This window comes from Pomacea canaliculata, linkage group LG11, assembly GCF_003073045.1.
Source record: "Pomacea canaliculata isolate SZHN2017 linkage group LG11, ASM307304v1, whole genome shotgun sequence".
Taxonomy (NCBI): Eukaryota; Metazoa; Mollusca; class Gastropoda; order Architaenioglossa; family Ampullariidae; genus Pomacea; species Pomacea canaliculata.
In genome coordinates, this window is record NC_037600.1 from 1,709,327 (window position 1) to 1,735,823 (window position 26,497).

The following is a 26,497-nucleotide window of genomic DNA, read 5'->3' on the forward strand; positions in this document are numbered from 1 at the left end:
TGTTGTAATTACCGGCGCCACAGTCGTGAGACTCCCACCTCTGTCTGTCGCCACTTACCCCACCCCCCTCTTCCTTTGCCGGTCTGTCTTCGGTCGTACAGTTGTTTTTTTTGTGCTGTTCTCTCTCCTAAAAAAAGAGAAAAAAAAACCATCCCCTATCCATGAAGTCCTCAAGCGCGTGACAAAGGTCTACCCACACGGTGTCTACACTTGGTGAGCTCTGCACGGTGTGAACCGACGAAGCCTCGAGAGACTGCAGTCTGCAGGAAGCAGCTTTAACTCATGATGATGTCAGGTATTAGCGGCACCTTTCGCACGGGTGCTAAAAGCCCGGTGTTGTGGGTGGGGGAGGGGCAAAGGGAGTAAAAACGAGACAGATCCCTCCTCCCCATCCACCCGAGACCCATTTTCTTGTGGTTGGGTAGATGGGGAAGGTGGGCAGCTACCCGACAATGGAGGTTTAAAGGTTGATCACGTGCAAAGTGCAATAATGTGAATAGTTGGAATAATGTGAACAAGAGTTGTGTTTCAAAGCTGTTCTCACCTGGACACAATGACCTTCAACCTCCACGTTACCTCCGGTATGTAACCACTGAACATCTTCTGGACTTCGGGGCATTTTTCCCCCTCAGACTCGAACAAGACACCAAACCAGCGACATACCGAGAGAACTCAGAATCTTCATTTTGTAAGACTACAAAAGGATGGCAGTTTGTGTCCATTACAATCTATTGCCTATGGGAAAAAAGGATAAAAAAAAAAAATAATAAAATGTGGAAAGGCGTCTTTAACATTTCCAACTGTTGACAAAGCTTGCAAAGAATTTTGTTACTGCACCAAAGGAGAAAAAATCCAAACAAACAAAAGAAACTCCACAGCATAGATATAAACATTCACTTAAGATAGACATCTAGCAATATTTATAGAAATGTAGTTTGAGGAAGAAGTACATACATCCCACTGTGTGTAAAATAACAACTATTTGAGTCATGTCTTAGAATACCGCCACCTACTCACCACATGTTGTTGTTTAGCATGTGAACAGTATCTCACCCGTTCAGACCTACAACTGGTCCTCAGGGAAGAAAGACTGTCCTTATTTTAATGGCTCCGACGCAGGAGAGGAGTTTTGCTTAATATATTTATATTCAATTCTGTGTTTTGAAATACGTTTATGTTATAAATGTTGATTGATGTTGTTTGCAAATGTTTAATGGATCATAAAATAAAAGTTTGAAACTAAAACAATATATTTTACGCCCGGCAAAACAAAAGTAATTCTAACCATAGCTACACAGCTGACTACATTTGTTGAAGGTTTTTTAAAAGAAAAAAATATGGTAGGATGTTGTTTTTTATTTCTTTAATATTGCAAAAAAAGGAGATGACAGTGAGATGCAATAAAGGTGTCCAGAAAAGCTTTTTTCAGACGCAGACAAAGAGAAGAGGGAAAAGTGGGTACTGATCATTGAGATAGCTAGGAATGCCAAAGACAAAGCTTCTCTTTGACACCCAGTGATTCCCGCGGACAGATGTTCATTCTTGTCTTCCAGCATTCTGTTCTTCACGTGTATCTCACTGGATGTCCGTAGGACTGAAATCCCGCCATGTGTGTGTGTGGAGGTGTTAGGGGTGGGTAGTGGAAGGGAAAAAAAAAAATGGCGAGGCGGGGGTAGAGGGGTACGAGCTGCCGCCGTCGGCGCTAAATCAAATTAAAAACGTAAAGCCGTCGCTTCGGATGCTATCTGCCTCCTCGCTGCTGACACTTCAAAGGCTGCGGCCTGAGTGAGAAAATGCTGCTTAAAGGCCCTCTTGCTTGTTTATGAGCAAAACGATTGGCTGACCCCGTGACCCCGCGCCTCAGACGAACAAGCGCAACTGTAGACGGCGATCACAGGAGCCGACAGCCAGCACCGCACGTGCAGCGCGGGAGGAAGAGCCAGGGGACACTTGTTGTAGCCTTGGAGTAGCACTTGTGATGACCTTTCCAGCACTTGGTGTCTAGTGTTACACCTGAACTTGCTACATCCGGTGTAACAACCGTTTCTGGTTGTATTCTTTGTCATCACTCGTTATGTCCGTCAGGATTGCACGTGTGTTATGCTTGTTAGCCATACACTTGTTACACTTGTTACCCTGTCACTTGGGGATACGGTACATCCGTTATGCCATGTCACTTGTTACTATATATTTTTTTATACTTCATCACTGGTTACATCAGGACGTGAGTAGGTGGATTAATGTCTGCCGAGACCAACACTTCGCCACTTGCAAAGTTCTCTGACAGTCTCGGTGAGCTTAAACCATGAATGTGGCTAAACCGGAAGCTTTGTGCACACCAGCCTCGTTGTCACTTGGCTTCTCGTTCAGTTCCTTCTTTGTCTAATAATCTTATTAGAGCTTTCTTTCTTACATTTTGGTAATTAGATATTCTTATATAACATTTACAGTAGGGGCACCACAACCAATCCAGCTATAAAGTATTTTCTTGTTGACCTACCTTAGTTACTCTTTGCTTTATAGATAGATAAATGTGGCCAAGAAGAGAGATAATGAAGTTTTGAAGTAGGTGTTGTGTATTTCCAGACTGACTTTTAAGTCCGTGATAAACATGAGAGATTTGAGGTCTTCGTTGGCAATGTGAAGGGCAAGGTTTCCAGAAATTCTAAAATAATCCCCACGGTGTGTTGTTTCCAGCTATACTGTCCAATACATGATGACATACAGACATCAAATAAAGTGCACGATGACACTCTAAGTACATGTATTCATTATGTAGACTGTTTTCAAAATTGTTGAGCCGTTTTTATGCATATATGTATAATATTTATTTTGTAGCTTATGTTGAAAATTATTTCGCCATTTCTCTTTGTATTGTTACCAGAAAGAATAAATTTATGGCCTAACTGGAATGGAGTTCTTCAAATTAAAGTTCCATTGAGTTTTTTGCCGGAGGTATATGAAGCCGTTCTTCTAAAAATTATCAAAGACTTCTGATTTTTTTGGAAAGCTTCTAAGGAATCTTTACAGTTCTGTGTATGACAAGGTAAAAAATACTATGAAAAATGTTCCACAATCATTCATCTGGGACAGGATAGTCTTCAACTATGCGAGAACTGGGAAACACCTGCAAGACGGGTATATCATGTCTCTACAGTAGAAGTATGCAGCGAGTCTTCTCACCCGACTAATGCAAAGAGAAAAGACAGAGAAGAACACAAACCAGTTATTTACCCGTGACACACACGGTGGTAACTGTAACGAGACCAACACAAAGACATAGACACAACAACAATCACTCACATACAAAATACTATATACCCTGTAAACCCTGTTAGACTGTTTGAAGAGGGAGGCTACATTTTTCTGGAGGCCAACGTTTGAGAGGGCGGTCTCTGTCTTCTTCTTTCCTCCCTGCCTTACCTTCAACCCTCTATGGAGTCAAGTATTATATACATTTTTTTCGCATCAAAATGTTTAAATATGTTTGTAAAAATGTTTTTACACTGGGAGCACGTATCTGTAGAAATAAAGCAAAAGAAAACATGACTTATTGTGACACCTCGCTCTTCTACTTTATCAGCCCTCGTGATGTTTGCCCACCCGTCACATCGCCAGCTTTCAAGTGCTTTACCCAGTTCACAACATAATGGCGAGTGAGATCAATGTCTGAGGCTGAGGTGTTAAATTTGCTTTTAAGGTTCAAAGGCTTGATAGGTCAAGTGTCCGTCACAGGAAATGTCGAGAGTACACAATGTGAACGACCGTGAAACGAATGAACAGCGAGGGTCACAACGTGTTACAGTAAAATGTTCAGATAAACCTTGGTGTTCAATACTGGCAAGATTTAAGCTCGAAAGTCAATATAATATTATTTAACGGTACCTCCACCAAGTTTTGTTTTTGCCGGCAGAGGGCGTTGATATCTGTTTCTCACGTGACCATGAGCGATGAGTAAAGATCAGGCGAGTCAGCTGGGCTGTGTTCACCTTTTGTGGTGAAAACACTGTTTTATTAATTCAAATAAGAAACATTTATAGCAAGTTTAAGAAAAAGTGAATGTGATATCGTTTGATTGTGATACTGTGTAAAGATGGTAGTTTGGGAGTGGCATGGTGAATACGACAATATACAAACATGAGGGTGTGAATGTGAACATGTTCAGATGTGAGACTGTATGATGCGTGTGGGAGTTGTAACAACCACCAGTACAAAGTCGTATAACAGCAGTGTGGTCTTACAAAGCTAGTGTCTTATCCACTAGTTCCACAGGTTAAATAATTTTGCACGCAAGTCTTTATTGTACACTGCAGGTGAGTCGGCTTCAGGTGTGCGACCAGTAAGTCTGGCGGCTAAGTTGGGCATTGATGTTGCAGAGCCAGGTCCAGCATCTGTCGGGTACCGTGGGAGGTGTCCTCGCTCACAAAATAGGAAGTTTCGTCCAACAATAGGTTTTTCTAAAAAATAAAAAAGGTAAATAAGTCAATGAATAGTCAAAGGCATACTTCCTTTATTTATCATACTTTATTTAAACCTTAAAACGCCCTTAAAATTTAACACCTGGGAAAAAAAATGAAATTAAGCTGAAACATTGTTGCTGGCAAAATTAGACTGTTATCACAATTTTGTTGCAAGTATTATAAATTTAATGATTTATTAATTTTGCGAGTTCTAGGGGAAGCAAACGTAGATTGATCTGTCCTCACTAAAGGCCGTAGCCGACGTCTGTGACATTCTGCAACAGGGTGTCTTGCTGTCTTTCCAAAACTAAGGGGAGAACTATGATATTTAAAATTTATAATTAACAGAAAAGAATTTTTCAAAAGGATTTTTGAGAATTAATAGTTTGTTACGGATTTCATCCATTTATTAAATAATTCAGAAATGGAATAGAAAATGTAAAAAAGCACTTAGGGGACATATCTGACTTACTTCTTCTGGTTGTCTCTGTCCACAAACACCGAGGCATCCTCAGAGCCAAAAAAGTAATGCGAGTCTCCCAGATTGAAGTTGTATTTCGGACATGCGCAGTAGGTCGGCGACACTAAATGGAGGCTGGTCTCCGTGTCGTTGCCACCTGCAAAATTGTAGGAAGAAAGGCCGATTTTACTTATGCAAGGGAAGCTATCCATCCTGCTACTAACTTCTACACTTAGACAAGACTCTCTCCCTTTGTTGGTCAGGTTATTGTTTCGGGAGAACGATACCTACTCTGTCTGATGCTTTCATGGACAGTTGCATTCATATCCACCCATCCTCGAAAATCCGCCACAGAGCTGTGGGAAATCTTGTAAGCTGAAACGATTTCATAAAGTTGCTTTAGAGTCAGGTGACTCAGAACATTATTTTCTTTATAATGTCTCTAAACATATCTTATAAACTATTACAGTTGTATCAGCCGAAAGTAATTATAAATAAAAAGTAAATCATTTCAAGAGAATGGTGTGTTTGGGTCTAGACCTTTTTCTGTAGCAGTCATTTTCCGTTAAATGCATCAAAAACGGTAGAATGAAAAAAAAAAAAAAGGAAAGACAAGCATATTTATTTTCCCCTCATTGAGCATCATGTCTCCTGTAACACTTAAAGAGCGATTACATGAACAAGAAAGCCGAGCATGTAGTGATGTCGACGATGAACACACAAACTTTTGATTAAGAAATCATTCGACATACCATAACGGGTTTGACACACAATGTCTGTGAGAAGGTTGACGTTGTGGGTCGTCAGATCGTGAACATGACACGACGGACATTTGCCTGTTAGGACACAAAACAAAACTAATGTTGACCTACTAGACAAAGAAAAAAACATACATCCATAGATGTAACTAAGATAATTTGCGAAATGTAGGAGATCTTCGTCATTTTACGTGATCTTTACGTGACCATTACGTGATTTTTACATGATTCTGCAATGTCACTGCAGCATACCTGAGAAGCAGCGGCACGGGCCCTGGTTGCTCGTTTGGCTGCTGGAGCAGTAGACAGCTAGATTGACTTCGGAGCTGACGGGGTCATATTGTTGGACACAGGTAGGTGCTGTCAGCACACCACAAACACTTCCAATTAAACAGCATCAACAGCGAACTCAGTATTTCAACGAGCAATGAAGTTCCAGCAAAGCAAAGGACGCGAGGATAAACACAAATAAGCGTTTATTAATTAAAATTTAAACTACTTCACCAACAGCTATATATTTTGTCGTTAGAAGTGTGGTTTGCTTTATTTCCAAAGATGGAGTACATCATCTCATTTATTGGGATTCGATTCCAGATTGAAAGGAACTTGTTTGTCCAAAGTTTGAAGTCTACATTGGTGGAGCAGCCTGACCTGGTTCATCATGGGCTCTGATTGTGACCTTTGCGGGGTTGCGCCTGTACACAGTGAACATATCTCTGGCGCGGAAGGACACACAGGTGCTTCGGTTGTGCTGTATCTGTACAAGATAAAGACAAGTACTCAGGGTTACTGGGTGTAAACATCTTGTTACATCTGTGTGAATGTCCGTGTCACCAGCTACAATTGTTCCTCTGGGTTTATAGCAAGATAAAGATGTTAAAGATGTCACTTACATTTTTCTTCTTCCCGTTTCCTCTGTTTCATCTCTAGTAATCTTTTCATTTACATACCTCAAATATTGGGGTGAGAAGTTTCGTTCAACACTTACCTGGTCAAAGGTAATCGACACTGTAGAGGTTGCTTCGTGAAAGACAAGTTGCCTGAGATCCAGCCTTTCCCTCCTGTTGATAATCTGTAAAAACCAGAAAAAATACAGCAAATAACATACAAGTAAAATAAGTACACACAATCTGGTAATCGCGATTCAAACAACTGGTGCACCAGGTATACAACTTGACTTGACTTACAAAAATACGAGAACGAGTCACTTAAAGGGAATAAATACAGAATGTACATGAACATACATCCTCTAAATCGTCCTTATAGGGTTCGAATCCACTCAGCATTTCTATGTCCAGGATGGTCCGGTCCGAGCCTGGCCGTCTACGGTACCTGTCAGGTGAAACAAATGTTGAGCTCAGAGTGCGGCATGATGCGACATCAAACAGGATGATCCCATTACAGGTAGAGAAGCGTTTTTAATAATAATAATAGCTCAGTGACGAGCTGACATCATAATGCAAAAGTAGTGAAGAATGACAAAAATAAATAAACAAACGAGGAAAACAATTCGCTGAGAGCTTACTAACAAACGGCAAATATAAAGTATCATAGAAAGAAAATTAAATAATAAGAGGTCTGGCCGTGATCGATGCCCCTGGAAGCCAAGTTTACGGACCTGTGGGTGCTTTGCAGATGACTGGCAGTGTTTATCTCGAAAGCTGGCCTCCAGGAATGGATATGGCGCTTTATTGCTAACGAACTTTATTATTGTTATTACATAGGTCAAAAACGATGATTATTGATAGTAAGTCATGCACGAGGTGAGGATATTTCTGACACAGGTGTCTGGAAGTTGAGTCTCACCTGAGACACACCTGCAGACAGATGGACACCCGACTCACTGGAATAGACCGCCGGGTGCGTGGGGGCCTTCTCTCTGCCGTGTCGCAGTCCATACCACAGTAGTCACACACTGCACTCCTAAACACACACACACACGAACACACAGTTATGTCAGTTGTCACAAGATGCATAGTGTTATATAGAAATAAATCGCATCACACATCAAACAACAAGTAATACAGTTACGTGTTACCTGGCGTACACAAAGGTAATTACCTTACAACGGGTTCCACTTGTTTTATCATGCTGCCACAAATCCAACCATAATCGGTTTTAATTCTATTTGCACCTTAATTAATTGAGAAAAATCCAGCTTCTAACCATGTGTCTGAAGTCGGGTAGATCCTAGCAGGGTGACGTGTCACTGTCAGGTTGTACAAGCACTCCGCGTTGGCCTCCACAGGGACGTTGTACTCAAGGTGCACCTGCATCTGCCCCAAGCCGGTACCCCGGGTAGTCACCTGCAGGGTCTTTCCTACGGGCACCTTCCAAGGTAAAATATTCAAGATTCTGTATTCTTTTATCTTGTGATGTACTGAGATGTTCGACATTTAGTCTTCCACGTTACATAAAATGTAAAGCCACTATAATTCTATCTAAAATGTTCAATATATATATATATGCAACCACAGCGTAAAAACACAGGACAGCACAACTTGTATCACGTGACATCCCTATATCACCACAAGGCAGACAACGATGTAACCAGATGTCATATGCAGAAAAAGAACAGTGTGCCCCGAGACGAGATCCGAACCGAGGACAGCGAATCTTAACTGTAAAATCTAGACTGACCGAACCAAGTGAAGACAGACGGACGGACGGACTGACAGACAGACAAGTGAATGAAAAAAAAAAGAGACGAATGCATAAAGACTTACGTTCGACAAAGACTTGGGCAAGATGGCGTTCTGGTCTGTGAAGGCGAAGGACCGGGTGTAGTTCTGATGTGGAGTTGTTATTTGACACTGAAGGTTGACCTCTTGATAGCCTTGTTTGGCCAGACTGTAGTTAGACAGGGCCTGGATTGCGACAGCAGTGTCCTGCAACGACAATCATGAAACAATTTAAAATCAATCAATAGCTGATCTATGTTGTAAGGAAAGTGGAAGCAACTTCCAATGATTTATTAACGACTTCAACCAAGTGCTAAAGCTCCACTTCAACCTGAGCTCCCAGCCAAATCTCCACCAAATTACCCAAGAAATATCATTCAAATTATCCACTCAATCACCAAATTACCCAGTCAATCGCCACCAAATTACCAACCAGAGCTCCAATAAAGGCGCCGCGACTGTTCCTTTTGCGGATCAGCCAGCCAGCGATGGCGTCCAGGTCAAGGGTCGTCCTGAAGAAGCTGTCCTCAAACATGTCTGTCTGGTCGTTCTCTGCCTGCCTCCGCTCCTCTGCCAGCTTGGAGAAGACGAGGAGGCTGTAAGCTGTGGCCTCGATGGAGGAGGCCTTGGAGCCACTGTGATACCAGAACGGCCTTTGTGGCTGCTGGTCATCGGTGATGACAGCCCAGTACTGCAGGCCTGGCAACAGGTTTCAGTGAGAACAAGTTCGGGCTCTTACAAAAACTAATTTAAAGTGCAATTTCTCAGAATCTTTTTTTGGCTTTTAAGACATCTGACAAGCCAAACTAAAAAAAAAAAAAAATAAATATTTACTGCTTGGCTTTCTCAGACTACAAAGACAAGTGTCAAAACATACATGATAGTCAGATCGTAGAAACAATGAGACCAGATCGTAGTCCAACCACAAAAACAAAACACCCTGACAAGGCTGCACATAGAGTTACCGTCTCTTGTCGTGCGAGATAACCGATGCAGCCGAGAGATCGCTTCCTGAGTTGTCTCCCCTGACGGATCCCATAAAATGAACGCGTAGGCGGTCTTGGCCATGACGAGGGGGTGCTGATATCTGCAATGTTTTGCTCCAACATCTCCTGTAGGTAAGTGATCAGGTTCACCTGACCCTCCTGTTACATAAATACGTCTGACTGGATTGAGGTTCATAGGTCATCGTCACAAAGAGGAAGAATGAGTGATTCTGTGTCGTTACAACAAAACTTATTGCGCTGCTCATTGTTTGATTTTGTTTATCTTCTGACATGGGAAATTTGTTAGTCCTTTTTCATCAGGAAATAGGTTTAGATAACCAATCACATCGTTAACAGCACTACTCACATTCCGTGGTCGCCCACATTCCAACATCGCAATGGCCACTTCAGCCGACAGCATGATGTCGTACTCTAGAGAGGCCTGCAGAAACAAATATTTTAGATACTAGCGCCTGTACTTGTACATGCTTCACAAGCCCTTGTTGTCAGAAGTTGGCAACACACACAGAATGACAAAACAACAGGACCACGATGGACCACATAGCTACATATAGCTAATGACCAGTCCTCACCCGCGCCAGTCGCCGGTCCCTCTCCTGAAGGCTGCCGTTGGAGTTGACCTGTTGCTGGAGCCACTCAAAGCCCCTGTCGATGAGGATGGTGGTCGATGAAGGTGAATTCCTCCGCGTGGCAGAGGGTCTTCAGCACTAAGGCCGTCAGCCTGCACACCACGCAAAGGACTTCTGACTACCACGTGTTTCATCACTCAATCCATTCTCCATCACCAGCTCCTGAAGCTTCGGAGGTGTAAGACAGATGATCTGGTCTACATCGCAGACAGGGGACCTCCTGACTGTTGGTTGTCGTCGGCGTAGTTTTGAAAACGGTTGGCTGCTATTATTTTGTTTATTTATCTTTCTCAGTACCCTAGTCCTAATTATGATGTCGATAATGAAATTTGTAGCTAAGGTGCCGGGGTTAGGTTCACTATACATATTATGTTTTGGGTTCTGTACAACCTGGCAGAGGGACATTACTCTCAAGGATGAAAATGACGAGCGACGTCATGGTGTGTTGCTTAGCAACGTATTGTCGACAGGACCAACCTCTGAATGAAGACGGTGTACATACCAAGTTGCCGGTGGGGATTCTTTAGTTAGCCCGAAGCTTCCGTCTGTCTTTCGGTAGCCAGGAGTTGAGCCACACCTGTAACAGACAGGTGTGTAACACTGTGATTTGTAAGTGTGACGTGTCAGATCAGAGTTGGCCACACCTGTAACATATCCCACGGCTCTGTGTTGTGCAGACATGCTTGTGTGCTAACATTGTGTAACAGATGTGTGCTTACACTGGGATGTGTAACTGTGATATTTCAGATTACATCATCTTCATTATAAAAGTTTCGTGTACAGAAAAAATACAAAATTATTTGGTGACAGAAAAAATACCTGTTTTTGATGTCATTGAAATAATCGTTCATTATTTTAAAATAGTATTTATTAAAATATTTTTAATAATTGAAATGATCATTGCGTTGTCAAAGAGACAAGACATTCAGCACACAAGCACACCTACACATGTTTTCTGTCAATCCTGAAATAAATTCCAGGTGAAACATTTGTAAAGAGGGAGGAGTGTCATGCCGAGGCTTACGGAGGTTACATACACACGTGACCTCATCCTACTTACGATACGTCACGTGGTCCTTTCCTTTCCGCCGTATGACGTCAGACAGGAGGGTGGCGCGCTGCAGGTACAGCAAGGCCTGCACAGTGGGCGCCAGGTTCCCGACAGCCTCCTCGGCATCCAGCATGTTGTTCTCGAACAGGTCATTGCCTTCCAGGACAGCGTGGCTGATGACATCGCCCATCAGGTCACCTGCACCAAGCATCACCGTACATGTATCCGGGATACGAAAACGGGTGTTTGTTCCAGAAATACAAGTCCATGAGTGGACAGCTATAAAATTTGATATAAATGCACACTGAAACCAAAATATTATCTCATCCAAACGAACATTATTTCAGTGAGTTCAGACAGTTCACTGTCTACTTGAAGGCCGTTCTTAACCGGACAAATGTGGACAAGATGTTGACCGAGTTCGGCAAATGTTCACACGACTAAATATAACAACTTTGCCACACGTGCTCAAATGCGTGTCCACCTTAAGGTCCAGATTTGACCCGTGAATCGGAATAAGTGTCTGTACCTACCACAGGCCGATATCTGGCATTTTTCAGATCCATGGACAATCTCCTGTGGCATATACAGGTCGATGAAAGTCATCTGCTTTTTGGTTGTCGTGAAGATTTCACCTGAGTGAGGAACAAACAGTTTGGTTGGAGAGTGTCGTAATAGGAGTGAAGAGGGAATACAGAGAATAAAATAATAATTTTAAAAAAGCAAACAAAAGACAAGACCGGATTTTTTCCGGCTAAGAAGACAGGATAGAATAATGATATTATGACACATAGTTTTGTGTTGAACACACACACACACACACACGATGTTAACAAAAATACCAACAAATACAGCAAAATCTGAAATAAAACTACTATAACACACAGAAAGGAGAGGAAGATGACAGTTAATCTTACTTCTGACTGTAGCAGTAGACGTCCTCTGAATGGTGCCCGTGTTGTTGGGGGAGTGGTGCACCGAGTGCTTGCCGGAAGGATCTAAGGGAAAAGTGATGGACTTTCGCACCCGCCGACCCTCGGCCTGCACATGCATGCATCATCAAGTGCTTGACAAGTGTCAAGTTCTGGGAAATTAAGAATCCGTCTGAACAAGAAATATTCTGATTAAAGATTCTGTCATTCTCTGAGGGGTAGACTACCGGTCATACGTACACACCTCCTCCTGCTCAAATACTCACCGAGACGAACAGAGTCTTCTCGACGATGTCCCGCTCCTTTCCGTTACGGGACATTAAGTCAACAGTCAGACGGGACGTGCCGGCTTCAAGGGGGATCATTCTCATGGTTTCGCCGTGTATCTGCTTCGGTTGGAGTTCCGCTTCGTAGGTAAAGACAGTGCTTCCCCCTTCTCCTTCTGTGAAACACAAACTCTTGTCGCCTCGAACGGTGACAGTGACCTGTGTGAACCCAACATTAGTCGGTGAGTGTCTACAGGAAAGGCAAGGGAAGGGGAAGATAACCTGAACATGTTTATGTTGATTGGAATGATGTAAGGGTGGGTTAGTCAGCAGGCACCGTGACACACCCGTAAAACGCTTACGTTTATCGCGAAGGTCTTGTAGTTGTAGATGCCGATGTGGACCACCACCTCCTCCAGGCGCACGGCCTTGTAAGGAAGGCGAACCTGGGCGAAGAACGGCTTGAAGACCTCCATGTGCAACGGGGTGGACATGCACACCCCACCATGCTGCCCCACGCCCACAGCCGTGAACGCCCACGTGGTTATGGAATCAGGCATTTGGATGCTCTGGACAGCCGCCCCTGAGCTGCACGAAGACACATTGCATCATGCAGTTCTCCTCCACGGTACTTTCACATCCTGTTACACCCACCAGCTGACTGTCGTCTAAATAATTTGTGTGTGCTCACCTGGGTAAAGTCAGCTCCGTGAACAACCAGGATTCCGGAAAATATTTTCGCACTTTTTCCAGCGGAACGGTTTCCTCCGGTGGATTTCTCGACTCCGAGGAACCTGGAATCGGATCCAAGGCAGACAACTGAGTTATTTGCATCCCAACAGTAGCCTTATAAACGTTGAAAATTTTACTACTGACATGTGTTGTCAAACCTCGGTGTCAGAATGTACTTTGTTTCGATGACGAATATTCGAGTTATAGCAGCTGCATTTCTAGTACACCCGACAAACGAGTTTCTACTCAAGTCCGACCTAACTGAACCACTCACAGTGCGATTAATCTTCCACTAACTTTAAAAACAAACAAACAAATCGGTGGATTTGACTTCATATTGCTGTTTTTTTGTTTTTGCTTTTATTTATTGGTCCTCGTTTTACAGGACTGTTTGCCTTTTACTTTTAGTCTACGACTTTCACATTTCCTGTCGACTGCCATTCTTTTCTTCATGAGGACATGATGATGATGATGATGATGATGATGATGATGATGATGATGAAGTTATTGAAAACTCATGGCTCTGTCAAAATATTATGCATATGACAAATAAGTCAATGCCAGGGTTGTTGAAGACGACGTCCTGTTCTTAGTTCGAGATGTTGGTGAGTCGTGCAGTTATTTGTTAAAATATTAAAACATGTGACCATCTGGCCAAGATGTAAGATCCAATCTTGTACAAGCGAAGAAACTGTCATGGCAGTGGTTCAAGAAGACTAACCGAAGAAAGTTGAAATCAGTAGATGAAGAATTAAGGGTCAAAGTAAACAGTAAACAGTCCAGCACAATGTTCAGAACACCATCAACATGTAAGGGTTAAGACAATGGCAATAAATGACAGCAAATCAAAGAATAAAAATAAATCAGCGGAGATTTAGTCAATAAATACGATGAACAGAAGACCTTACTTTGAATCCTGTTTACCTCCTACAGGCTAAATAATAAGCAACAATACTTACTGCCAATACCAGGAGCTCCGTTTCTTAGTACTCGCGTGTCCCAGAGGGCACAGGCCGTACCAAATATGATCTTTCTGTCAGAATTAGGTTCTTTACTCCTGAAAACTGACCACAAAATCAGCTACATAACTCGGTGGGGACGGGGAAGTGAACAAAGGAACTTTCTTACAAACACCAGTTCATAAGGTTTTGAGTCCGCCACAGGATTGCAACTCCTTCCTTCTCTCTCATTTATTCGTTACTCTCTCCTTCTCTCTCCAGTTCATAATCAGCTGACCACAGACGTACAGATAAGAGATAAAATCCATTCTTCATCAGACTTGAATTACTGAAATTTAAAACGATTGTGGCTTGCTGAGATTACACAATGTTTGAGTAAAAACTACAGTTACCTCAAAAACCTGTATCCAGTTGGCTCCATCTCCGACGCCATGTCCCATGTCTCGTTCCTCAAGCTTTGAGATCACCTGCAACGAGACTTTTCTAAATGAGTATTAATCGCTCTACTGTCCAGAGAATGTTGATATCCACAACTTGATAGACGACTACAAACTCAAGCAGGACACGTGGCATGTTTATAAATTGAGATTTGTCCTAATCTTTCTTTTTGTATCCACTAACAGGCATACTACAGCATAGTCATGTACAAGTACAGTACAGAGAAGAAGGACGTTAGTATTTTACACCAAGTCAGCAACTAAGGCAGTCAGCTCTGTAAACAGATACCACATGCAGAGAAAGAACAGCGTGACGAGACGAGAATTGAACCCAGGACATCCAGCCCTCACTGTATTGGTGACAGGCGTTGCGCCACCGGTCAACGCTGTACAATACAGAGTACAGTACACAGTACAGCATGCAGTACAATATATAGTCTAGGATGCAATACAGTACAGAGTACGGTATACAGGATATGACAGCAAAAGAAAGAATGAAAATATGGAATAAACCACACAAACAAGATAAGACAATATAAGGTCTTGCAAAAACTTCCTTTTTTACTGGGTTAGTGAAACGAATAAATGTTTTATGACAACAGTTGTGTGCACCCACATACCCACCCTTTCCCTCGACAGGGTGCGCCGGTCACTCAGGTAATACACAGCTGTGTCCACGGCCAACAGCCCCACCCGCATGTTGGGGCCGCCGTTGATGTGGAACTCGGTGTTGTCCTTTGGCTGTTTTGGGATCTGGACCCCGAAACCCATGAAAGGTAGGCTGAGGGAAATCTGTGAACGACAGTGAACGAGTGAGCAGCCGATAACTGCTGTGTGAACATTGAATTGATAGTTGCTAGTACAAAAAACATGTATACTTACTTCAACATTATTATCTTCTCATTGCTTCAATGTGATTTGTCTCTATGTCTACATATCACAAGTGTACACTCAGTGTATACAGTACACACATCACTGACGTTATCTAATGAACGTTACTGACGACGACATTATGAATGCTGAGAGCTAATTAGGAATTATTGTCAGAAGACAAGAAGAATGGAAGGTAGAGGAAAAATATACTGACATCTTCCCAGCAGGATTTACTCGACTGGAACATCAGTGAGTCGGACACGGGGTCGGGACCATAGAAGTCGTCGTAGTAGTAGTAGGCCAACACACGGGCCGACGGCGCGGCTTTACGGAGGAGCTGTGGGGTCAGGTGCAGCGTCTGGCTGCCGGAGGTCGTGCGAGGCAGTGAGGTGTTGTAAATAAGCTGACCGCGGGAGAACATCTGGCACAATCAGTCAATCAATCAATCAATGAGTCAATCTCAAAGAGAAGATGATGTGGAAGGTCCTTGTAAAGTTGTGACGTCATTCGATGAGCAGTTGGATTGAGACAGAGAGATAATGCTATGAACAGTTCACTGAAGTGACACTATGTCATGAACAGTCAGTTCACAGGTGACAGGTGACACTATGCTATGATGTGTGTCGATGTGTGTCGTGTTGTGAGTAGTTCACAGAAGTGACGTTGCGGGATGAACACGATCACAGAGATCACTTTGTGTGATGAAAGGTTACCAGAGATGGTGCTAATGATAAAAAACTCACAGACATGCCAATATCTCAAGCATATTTCACAGAGACTACTGGACAAGTCGCTATTTGTTTGTCATCTTACCAAAACTGTAATCATGTCTGTGACCTCCCCCTGCTCCATGGGAGTGAAGCTAATGATAATATCGTCATTCTCCTGCAAAATAAACCCCTTTTAGTCACATATCTAACAATATTTCTGTGGTCTTTGCTATACAACTTTTAATGCCATCTATAATATACAATAGTTAATGTCACTAATACTATACAACAAACAACATACGCACAATTATAATGATGTACACTCATACACTTTATATATATATATGTGTGTGACAATTGACTATCGAAAATATTTTACTTTTGCATATACTATACAATATTTAATACTACGAGTATTATGCAATACAATAAAATCTTGATATATCTAATATATGCAATAGATACAACACGGACAGTATAGCGACAGTAAACATTGTATAGTATTATCGACATTAGATATATAATATTATATAATATGGTGCAATATTTACTGCTGCCAATACTATACAATGTTTAGTGTCTGTGATATTATAAATAATTACTGTCATTTATACTATACAATATTTACTAATGATAACTATAATTACTGTCGCCAATATTTTTGCTAACATAAATATTTACTGTCAACTTTACTACACAATTCTTAATATCACTAATATTATAAACATTTAGTTCACACACGTGTACATTTGAAGATTAAAAAGGATAATGTACTTTACGAAGGTTGAGGTACTGGCCGCTCTGGGAAGCGAACTTCAACACTTCGAAAGTCGCCATAGCGTAGTCCAGCACTCTTGGGTCAAGTGTACTTATCTGATAAAGAACAACAAATAAACAATGGCAAACCGAAACTGGAATCAAAACCCCACTGTTATGATGATCGAGAAATAGCAATAGGCAGAGAAAACAAATAACGGATATATAGATTGGCAGAGATACCAATTCACAGCAGAGATCAAGCCTAAGGTATCTTAAAGCTTCTTTGATTTTTGTTTTTTTTTTGAAATTTAGACGACTGCAAACTGAATAATTAGCTTCTGCTAAGGCTAAATTCTTTGGGGTCCCAGGGACCCCTTCTTCAAATTTTTAAGGGGTCCCTGTTCTTTGCCCAAATTTGAAGGGGATCCCATTGACGAAAATTGAAGGGGTCCTCCGAACTTTTAATGCGTACTGTACGCAAGTTTTTGCGTAAGCAGAAGCCATGCCTGAATGATGACAAATAATTTACCCCAAAAGCCATAACAACTATTTCTGATGATTCACTAAAAATATTATGATTGTAATGAATTCGAGAATGTGAAACATGGGTTTTGGGGTCACACCTTGCGTCTGTAAATGTTTGCACGCGGGTGGGCACGTGCATGCGATTGATACATACGACATATACAAAATTATAATGATGTACATTCATATACTATACATATGTGTGTGTGACAATATTGGACATTCCTACACATCACATTTGTGAACACACTGGACATACCTCAACTTTTATTGCTTTTGCTCTTTGTGGTACTTCAATACGTTCCGTGAAACGTCCTCTAGAGTCCAGGGGAGCGTGCTTAGAGTACACTGAAACCAAGGAAACCAATTAAATCTGACAGTCAGCGATGTTTAAATATCCATCTTCCCCTCAATTTTCAACAGGGAAAGATTAAAAGCATTAAATCAATGCAGTTCCACACTAAGCTTAATAAATGCGAATATTAAGCCTACCTGACTGTAATCACGACCATGGGTAATTTGTTAATTGCTAATTAAATACCACGAAGAATTTAGGCAACGATTTACAGAGGGGAGACATTGTCTAAGGGCGGTAACTCGTGCACGTCATCTCTCACCTGAAAGATACTCTCCGTTGTCTCCCTTGACCTCGATGCTAGCATACACTGCCACCTGTGTCGCTGGCGACCCGTTGGCTGCAGTCACGTCCGCCTAGCAATAGGGGAATCATCATCATCATCATCATCATCGTCATCGTCGTCGTCGTCGTCGCATTCGTTGTCGTCGAAGAAAGAACACTACTAATGTCTCAAACAATGTACTACAAAATTTTCACATACGCTTACCACTAGCAAATAGGGAAACCCCGGTCTGAACACATTTTTTGAGTTGTTGAAGCTGATTTTGTAGAAGGGATTGGCGAAGACAGTTCCCATGTCCACAGCTGTGAAGTTCTCACCAGTTCCGTCCTCTGTAACCGTGGCCTTGACCCACAGCCGATAGCCGTTAGGGAACCAGATGCTGGCGTTCTGTTTGTCAGCCAGAGGGACGTTGATCTCCTTCTGGCCACTGGCATCCAGCTTAGGTCACATGACACAAACATGCATTGAACATTTCAGCGAATTCTATTTAGAAGTTACAGGTAAACGATATTTCTAACAGGTCACGTGACACATGTATATTTTTCTTCAGTTACCTACAGAGGCTGCAAATGAAAGTTGTACGAAAAGGAAAATGTCAAATGTCAAAAATGTGGTAGATGTCTCACCCGACCAGTGAGAACTCCAGGGAAGTAGACGATGTCATGAGTGCGCAGAACTCCCAGTTTGATCTCATAGGATCCCTGCACCGCCCTCTGGTATGAGTGTCTGTTGGAGGAAAAAAGAAGTTTAAAATAAAAAGAAAAGTAAAAGAAAATTAGAAGACTGTGCAGCGATTTTTCATTCATTTGATCACATAGTGGCTCGCAAATGTTTGTTCTGTGACCGCCATTATTATCAACAATATTTAATATATCATCAACCAGGGTCATCAACGACACTGCCAACAGCAAGGCCACCAACAATGATGTTGTAAAAACCAAGAACAGTTACTGTTTAGTGATTTGAAAAATAATCTCCACCTTGGTTGAGCACGCATTCTCTCCTGAATCTCGTCAATATAAACCATAGTCATCAATACCAACAGATAAACTGAAGTAGGTTAGTTATGTTTACAAGTTTATCCATCAGTTTTTCGCCCCACCCACGTTACCCATCTCTCATTTTTCCAGTGCAAAATGGAAACCATTCAAACATTTAATGAACGTGCGACCTGAACCCAACTTACTTAGCAGCCACCCGGAGTTTCATCCAGTAGGTGCGGGGTGCGATGACCTTGTTGTCCACGCTAACCTCCACCTTGAAAGTTGGCAAAACTGTACAGAAGGTCAGCATGGGGTCAATGTTATCCTCACTCATGTCTTTTTTTATGATCTCCCATAAAACTTTAGGCCTTCAGACATGGTATTGTGTGGAGAAAACAGATGCTAATGAAAGAACATTTAATGAAATCACGTAAGGATAGTAGAAAAAGAACATTTTAATGCAATTTTGTTTGAGTGCAATTGATTTATGAAATTTTACGTTTGCGATTTTAAGTGAAAGTAAGAGCTGCGATATGCACCCACAAGTGAATATTGCAGTGCTTTTGATAAATGAAGAACGAAAAATGAAACACAAAAGATACCCATGCTGGAAGGAAAGAAAAGAGACAGTTATTTCAGGTGGGATACTCACCATATTCTTCCACTTTGAATTCAACTTCATCCCTTGTAAGAATCTGGAAGATGAGACCAGCGAAAATAGTTTTGACTTTTTTTATTTTTGAAAGTAACTGTCATCCCAGCAATGGGAAAATACACAATGCTTAATTTACCGGAAAACTAGAATTATTTCCTGTAAACTAAAAGTGACATCTATTAGATATAGAAGAGCATAGAGCATAGAGCATGTGCTACATGTACTCAGTGTGTGTTTCAAACTCTGCCATGTCGCCAACACTTAGCCAATGTTGTTACCACGAACACGAGGAAGTCGCCATCATCATCCGTCAACAAAATTTACAATATTCTACAACTAGCAGAGTATCTAAGAATGGGAATTTTACTAATTGTTAGATTTTTTTCCCATTTTAACAATACAGTCAGTTGTCTGCATTCATTCCTCCAAAACACAGCCAGCAAACGCAGGACTGTAAGTTTGTGACAAAATACAAATGTAAAGCTCATTAAGACAGTTTATCTTCATACGATGCAATTTTACAATCCTCATCGATCACAAGTATCCTCACTGATCACCATTATTATCACTTATTGATCATCGTCGTTATCTGGTAAACATAGTAACATCCGGGAACCTTACTTGATTGCCGAAGGAAGCTATAATTCTCCAGGTACCCGGGATGGCGTCGCTGGGTAGAGTGAAGTTCTTTCCAATGAAAGCATCGCGTGCGCTAAACTGGCGCTGGTCAAGGATGATGTGGTCTTGGTTCTTACGGATCAAGGGACATAATTCACAATAAAATAGGGCAGATAATATGTCCGTGCTCAGAGAGCACAGATATTAGTGCTTTAGGAATATTTTTTTCGCAAATTAAATAAAACTTTTTTGATATAGTTTCTGAAATAAATAATTTTGTAAATAAATATTTTCCAAAAAAATCGTTCATCGAATAAAATTTTTATGCCAATAAAATGATTTAAAAGTTGTGTCAAATTGTAATCACAAAAAAGTAACAAGCAAATCTTCAAATCAACATAAATGAAATTTCAATTTGCAAAAACCAAAACTTAAAAGTGATAAATAATTGTCCTATGTTTGTATAAATATACGTTTTGGTGGAATGTAAATAACTAGTACATGGGAGCACAACACACCTACACATACACAGCCATACATGCTCACGTATATATATTCCGACATACACACCTTTACATCCACATACGCTCACATGTATACATATTCCCATGCAAAGTCACTCACATACTAACATACTCACATACACACATGCACACCTGCTCACATATTCACTTACTTGAATAGTCACATAAACATATGGTCATATGAATACTGACATACACGTGCGCACATAGACACACACTCATACACGCGTTCACATTATATACAAATACAAAGTCAAACATATACATGCATGTTCACATACATTTAATCACACACACAGACACAGAGAAGACATGTTACCTGAACTTTTACTGTCACTGGCCAGTTAGAAAACTGTTGGTTGTCATCCAAAGCTATGATTCTGTACTTCACTAAAATTAAATAATTGAAAATCCTGTCAATACAGACAATATGGACTATTACTCTGACTATTGCCAGTCTTGAATGAATGTTAGATAATATTGAAATTCTCTCTTAAACCTTGATTATGGTCATTTATGCAGTGTTTAACACATTAACACATCTCTTTTAATATACTAACCCAAAAATCAGACATTTGCTTCAAAGCGAATATAATATTTGTGTGTGTGTGAGTGAGAGAGAGAGACACAGAGAGAGAGAGACAGAGAGATGTTAAAGTGCATCTGTGTTCACTGAGTTATTTGTGTGCATATTGGCTGGTATTGTTACAGATTACTATATGTATAGATAGGTTTCATCAACTCCTCCTCCAGTCTCGCAACTAACGGTCTTCATAAACATGGATTTCACTCTGCTAGTCTCTTGGCTTTTGCATTGAGCATACATTGTGACAATCAGGAAGCAAGAAAGACATTGTCCACCTGTTTGCCTGGGCGTGTAGATAGGTTTGTCTGTCTGTATCATGATGTAACCGGATTTCAAGTCCATGTCCACATCCATGGACCTAGAGACCGCCCGGTAGCGAGCTTCCAGATGGAGTCGTCTTTCCGACAGCTCCATCATCCGCGCCCACGAAACCTCCACCGTCCACGTCTTCACGCCATCTGCAGGAAGCATGTCATCGATGAGAGCATCGAGCAGAGCGAGTGGTTCAACAGCATCACGACAGAAAACAGAATCATGCATTACAACTTCATACCAGATAATAAATTAAAGGCACTAAAACACAATGTTGGACAAAGGACGTGTAGAGGTGGACTGCTGTCTGTCTGCCAAGACCAACGCTTAGCCTCTTAGGAGAAGAAGTAATAATAATAAATACTACAGTGAACTTATATAGCGCCATATCCTGGTCTTATGGACAGGATCATACACTTTTGTAGAAAAAAGACACACAGACAGACATACTCGGACTCACGCAAAATAAAATAGAATGGCAAGTGAGATGAAAGATATGTAGCCATCTAGCGTGCACAATTCATTACAAAACTGTAATCTAGGCTGCAATTTTCCTTTCCACACATTAATTGGAAACAGACGCAGGTCTAGGAAGCAGACTATTGATCAACGTCCCCGTCTTGGTCCCCTAGGGTTGAAGGTAGACAGAGTAGGTAGCCCGGACCTGCTCCTATAGCCAACTACGGTTCGTGACTGAGTCACATGACTTCTTCAATGTGTGTTTACAAACAGCAATATACATTATAGATAGACAGCACACCTACGAAACTCTGTTCACTCCGGATGACGGTTAAAGATCAGGCGAAGGGGGTTAGGTCGAGACAAGAGGCCTCTGTCCAGAAAGTCACAACGCACGTGTTTGAGGCCTTCAGCCAATGGGCGGCGAGCAGGCAGCGAGCCAGGGCTGCCGGGGATTCCCCTAAAATTAAACTCACTGAGGGGCTGCCTCCCAGCTCGCAATCAGGAACATTCGTGAACATTACATACAATGCACACTCACGAGAGAGAATATTTTGTATTGTTTTTACTGTTTGTTTGTAACTAGTTCTGGATAGTGGATAGTTCTGTGATATAGAGTGGAAAGTTCTATGTGACGTAGAGTGGAAAGTTCTGTGTGACGTAGTGTGGAAAGTCTTACCTGACGTAAACATCAGCGTCTTGGAGTGCAGGATGGTGGTGGAGGCATTGAGGGTGAGATGCACTCTTTCCAGCTGACCCACGTTGGAGGCGCTGATGGCAAAGGTCAGCTTTCGCGTCGTAGCGCGCGTTTCGAGGCGCAGTCACGACAAAGGTGGGATACCTGGCAACAATGTCATAAAGTACACAATAACCTAGTGTGACAGTACTGGTGCCATCATGGTGTCTTACTGCCATCACCACGACATCAGACTAGGCTTTCACTAGATGTTTCTCCTCATCCTCATTACTTATCTGCATATTTATGATAATGATAAAACATCTGAATAGTCTTCAAAACAATGTTAGAGTTAATAATGGATGTAATGAGTTCCACCTGCCTGTCATCTTCTTGGGAGGAAAGTCCTTGGACAAGAGCAATGAGGATGACGACGAGAAACAACATTCTTCACGTCATCTGATCTGAACAGACAATAACCACATCCTCATCAAGTTTGTTATCAACGAATTTGCGATGACACATGGATCTCGAACCCGACAGTGACCAGAGTTTCAGACGGCGGGTTGACAGAGTACTAGTAACACTATGGTTTGCAAACGAGGAGTGTTCTTACGAAAGTTCGTTTATAATTATAAGAATTAAACCATTAATTATACACAAATTTTAAGAAAGTTTACACTATTTACAAAATGGCTAAAAAGATGGCTAACATCTCAAGACAGAAATATCGCACGAATTGCATACAGAAATAGCTAATTTTATTCTTAACAACAGCAACCACCACCACCATCTGAGAATGGTCGAAGGAATCATCAAAGAGAAGGATACCCAATGAGCACACTTTTAACTTATCTAACCTTGCTTAATGTTTGTTGTGTTGTTTATCCAATCCCTACAATGGCTTTTCCTAAATTTCGCACAACAAATACCAGTCACATCAGGAACTGAGCCTGTTTAAAAAGCTCAGGGTGAGGACAGTGGGGTGGGAGGGACTTCTGTGGAGGTACGTCACCTGACCACAATCAACAAACAATGGTTCTTTCTTGTTGCTACGTGCGACTTTGGAAGCACGTGACTTGATCACAAACAATGCCTTAAATTAACAACTAACAAACAAGGACTCTTGTTATTATGTCTCTGTAGAAGCACGTTACTTGACCAATGTTAACTGTCGTCACGTGACCAAAACTACTGGCACTGGTAACGAGTGGCCGCCGTGTGTTGGCCGAAACACGTTGACCTCTTGACCTCTTCTGTCATGTGCTCGATGTTCCCACGATTCACGTGTTGCCGTCACCTGACTATGACGCCTGTCGCTGCATCACTTCCGGAGGTGTGGAGGCGACAAGCTGTGACTCATTTATTTACGAATTCAAAGCCTCACATCTTGAGTGACTGAGGCTCACTTCGTCCCTTGTTAATTAATTAATCTGATTTGTGAATGTTCTCAGCGAATTAGTCTGACGGTTGTGTTCACATGTTAAGTACATACGTAACACACCATCACTTGAAACACACATGTGGAAAACAGTCATTGTTCGTGTACTCGTGTTGAACCGGAAATTGACCATACAATCCGGAAGTGAACAATTAAACATCTCAACATATTTTGATTAATGATATTTTTGTATAGACGATAGAGAAACGATGAAAGTTGTGCTTACGAGATGCAAATACAGCATGAAAGTCATCCTCCCCACCTGTGATCTCACGCTTACCTATGAATAATTATTCCCAAGCAGTTAATGAAATGAAACCAAATGAAATGATTTCAATCAACATGCAATTAAAGATTTAAATATACTTCTAGAACACCATCGATACATTAGGTAAACAAATCTGCACACACCAACTGCTTTGCCTTGGAGAATAAAAATAAGGTTTCAAGTAGTCAAAATGTTAGTTTTGCGGATGAAAATGAAAAAAAATATATATAACTTTTTATGGAGGAGGGTGAAAAATAAATAAAATGTCTTTCAAACTTACCTTCAAACAGATGAATACAAGAAAAAATTAATATATTAAATTAGTAAGTCCGAAGGGTTGTTGAATGTCCGTATCACCAAGATGTTACCCTACTTTCTGAATCCACTCAGCAGCAGCAGCAGCAGACGATCGCTTGGAATAAAATCAACTGTGATAAACTCGGGTACAGGTCAGGGCTTACCCTTGGTAGTCCAGCACCAAAATCAGACAGAAATGTTTGTTAAAGACTGGAACTGTCCACTCCGAAGCATCAAGCCTCGTTTATCCTTCTGGACACATGGAGTCAGAAACAGTCGGCGGCAAAGAACCTGGTTACAGCCGCCCACATCTTGCTGCCATGTGAGAACTTTTCCAGAAACACGAGGTGCGCGTGGTGGTGGAGCAGTCTGTGTTGATACACAAACTATTTGTGTACCATGTTTATATACTGTGTTATCTGGCGAGATTTGGAGAGCGCTCCTTTAGTCCTGCAGGGGTTGCAGTGGCTTCAGCAGTGAGGTCGGTGCTGCCTCCTGGTGTGTGTGCGTTTCCCTGGTGTGTATGTGTTTGTAGATGTTGTGAGTGCCTCACACATTGTGTAGATATCATCAGTGGAGGAACCAAGCTCAGTGTTATCAAACAAATTCCACTGTATCGCCTGCATCTGCAGTTTCCTTGCTAAAATTTTCTTGTCTTACACTCTGACCAACTTACACGTCTAAAGTGTGTGTATGTGTGTGTGTGAGAGAGAGACAGTTGTGTAAAAGAAATGTAGAAGAAATCTTTGAAAGGATAATCTTCTTTTTCATTATTATTGCTGTAACACAAAACTCATTCTTGAGCTGCTTTATCTTCATTTCCGACAACATAAAGACAATAAACAATTGCTTCTGGACACAACTTCTCGAAAATAAACACAGAAGTTGTGCGCGTGCACATTCACACACACAAGCACCAAACTGTACAAGGTGTTGTTCTATCAGAAACTTTATGATACATTGACCTTTATTTCGATAATAACATGTAACATAGTCTTCAACTCCTGCAGGATTATATTTTCTGCCCCTTGTGACCTCCCTGGCCCAGTATCTCCATGTTCTGCAAGCAGAACACTGATAGTGGGAGGGTGAGATGGCTGTTAGTGCGATGCTCAACCATCCCCAGTCTGGCACTGCGATGACACCTCTCCACCTCCCCCAGAATGAAATGTTCATGCTTTGGGCAAAGGGGAAGCTAATTTTACTTTGGTGATGAGGGAGAAAGACCATGATATCACTCTTGGACTAATTACTTAATGCACGAGGACACTAGTCCTAATTACCTCCGAGACTTGTACTCGGAGGACAGTGTACCTCGTAACTCGCCTTATGGGACTCTACTGCGATCTTCTTCCTCCTGTCTGCTCACTGCTCACATCTGATTATCTCATCCTCCCCGTCTTCCACGTCGGTCTGCTGGGGGTGGAGTGGGGGTTAAGCTTGATTACCTCCCTTGCTTATCACATGTTGTGTGGGTGCAACATGTTTTCTAAGAACCTGCTGTTAGCTCAGCATCCCAGAGCCTCTGCCCGTTGGCAGGACGTGACGCCCGCCAGATGTTGCGGTGAAGGCTGTTGGTTGCTGCTGACACGCATGGCCGGGCGGCATATGTCGTGGACGAAGCCAATATAATTCTGTGAGGAATAATAATTATGGCAAGAGCTGATATTATTAAGATGGAGGCGAAAGAGAAAGAGAGAAAAAAAAGAGAGAAAGAACGATGAGCAGTGCCAATACAGATTTCACCAAGGTCGATAATAAAGTCACTGATTAAAGCCTAAGATAAATTAATGTAGAA

At 41.7% G+C, this 26,497-nt stretch overlaps 1 protein-coding gene across 1 annotated transcript; it reads right to left on the minus strand.

Moving 5' to 3' along the window:
- Window positions 1-4,928: 4,928 nt before the first annotated feature.
- Window positions 4,929-25,087, minus strand: LOC112575638 (complement C3-like). The gene is given in 42 exon segments (XM_025257614.1): window positions 4,929-5,077; window positions 5,212-5,295; window positions 5,673-5,756; window positions 5,931-6,038; window positions 6,330-6,435; window positions 6,667-6,750; window positions 6,923-7,010; window positions 7,485-7,601; window positions 7,845-8,008; window positions 8,405-8,566; window positions 8,793-9,058; window positions 9,325-9,489; window positions 9,664-9,787; window positions 9,939-10,023; window positions 10,025-10,087; window positions 10,498-10,572; window positions 11,061-11,244; window positions 11,580-11,681; window positions 11,964-12,087; window positions 12,245-12,463; window positions 12,607-12,832; window positions 12,936-13,038; window positions 13,936-13,971; window positions 13,974-14,040; window positions 14,328-14,402; window positions 14,997-15,164; window positions 15,460-15,666; window positions 16,059-16,130; window positions 16,730-16,828; window positions 17,499-17,587; window positions 17,857-17,950; window positions 18,085-18,318; window positions 18,507-18,606; window positions 19,067-19,154; window positions 19,516-19,558; window positions 20,140-20,268; window positions 20,980-21,050; window positions 21,522-21,791; window positions 22,697-22,802; window positions 22,804-22,858; window positions 23,076-23,157; window positions 24,683-25,087. Coding segments are annotated over 41 exon segments (4,950 nt in total). The 5' UTR covers window positions 23,141-23,157; window positions 24,683-25,087.
- Window positions 25,088-26,497: the final 1,410 nt, after the last annotated feature.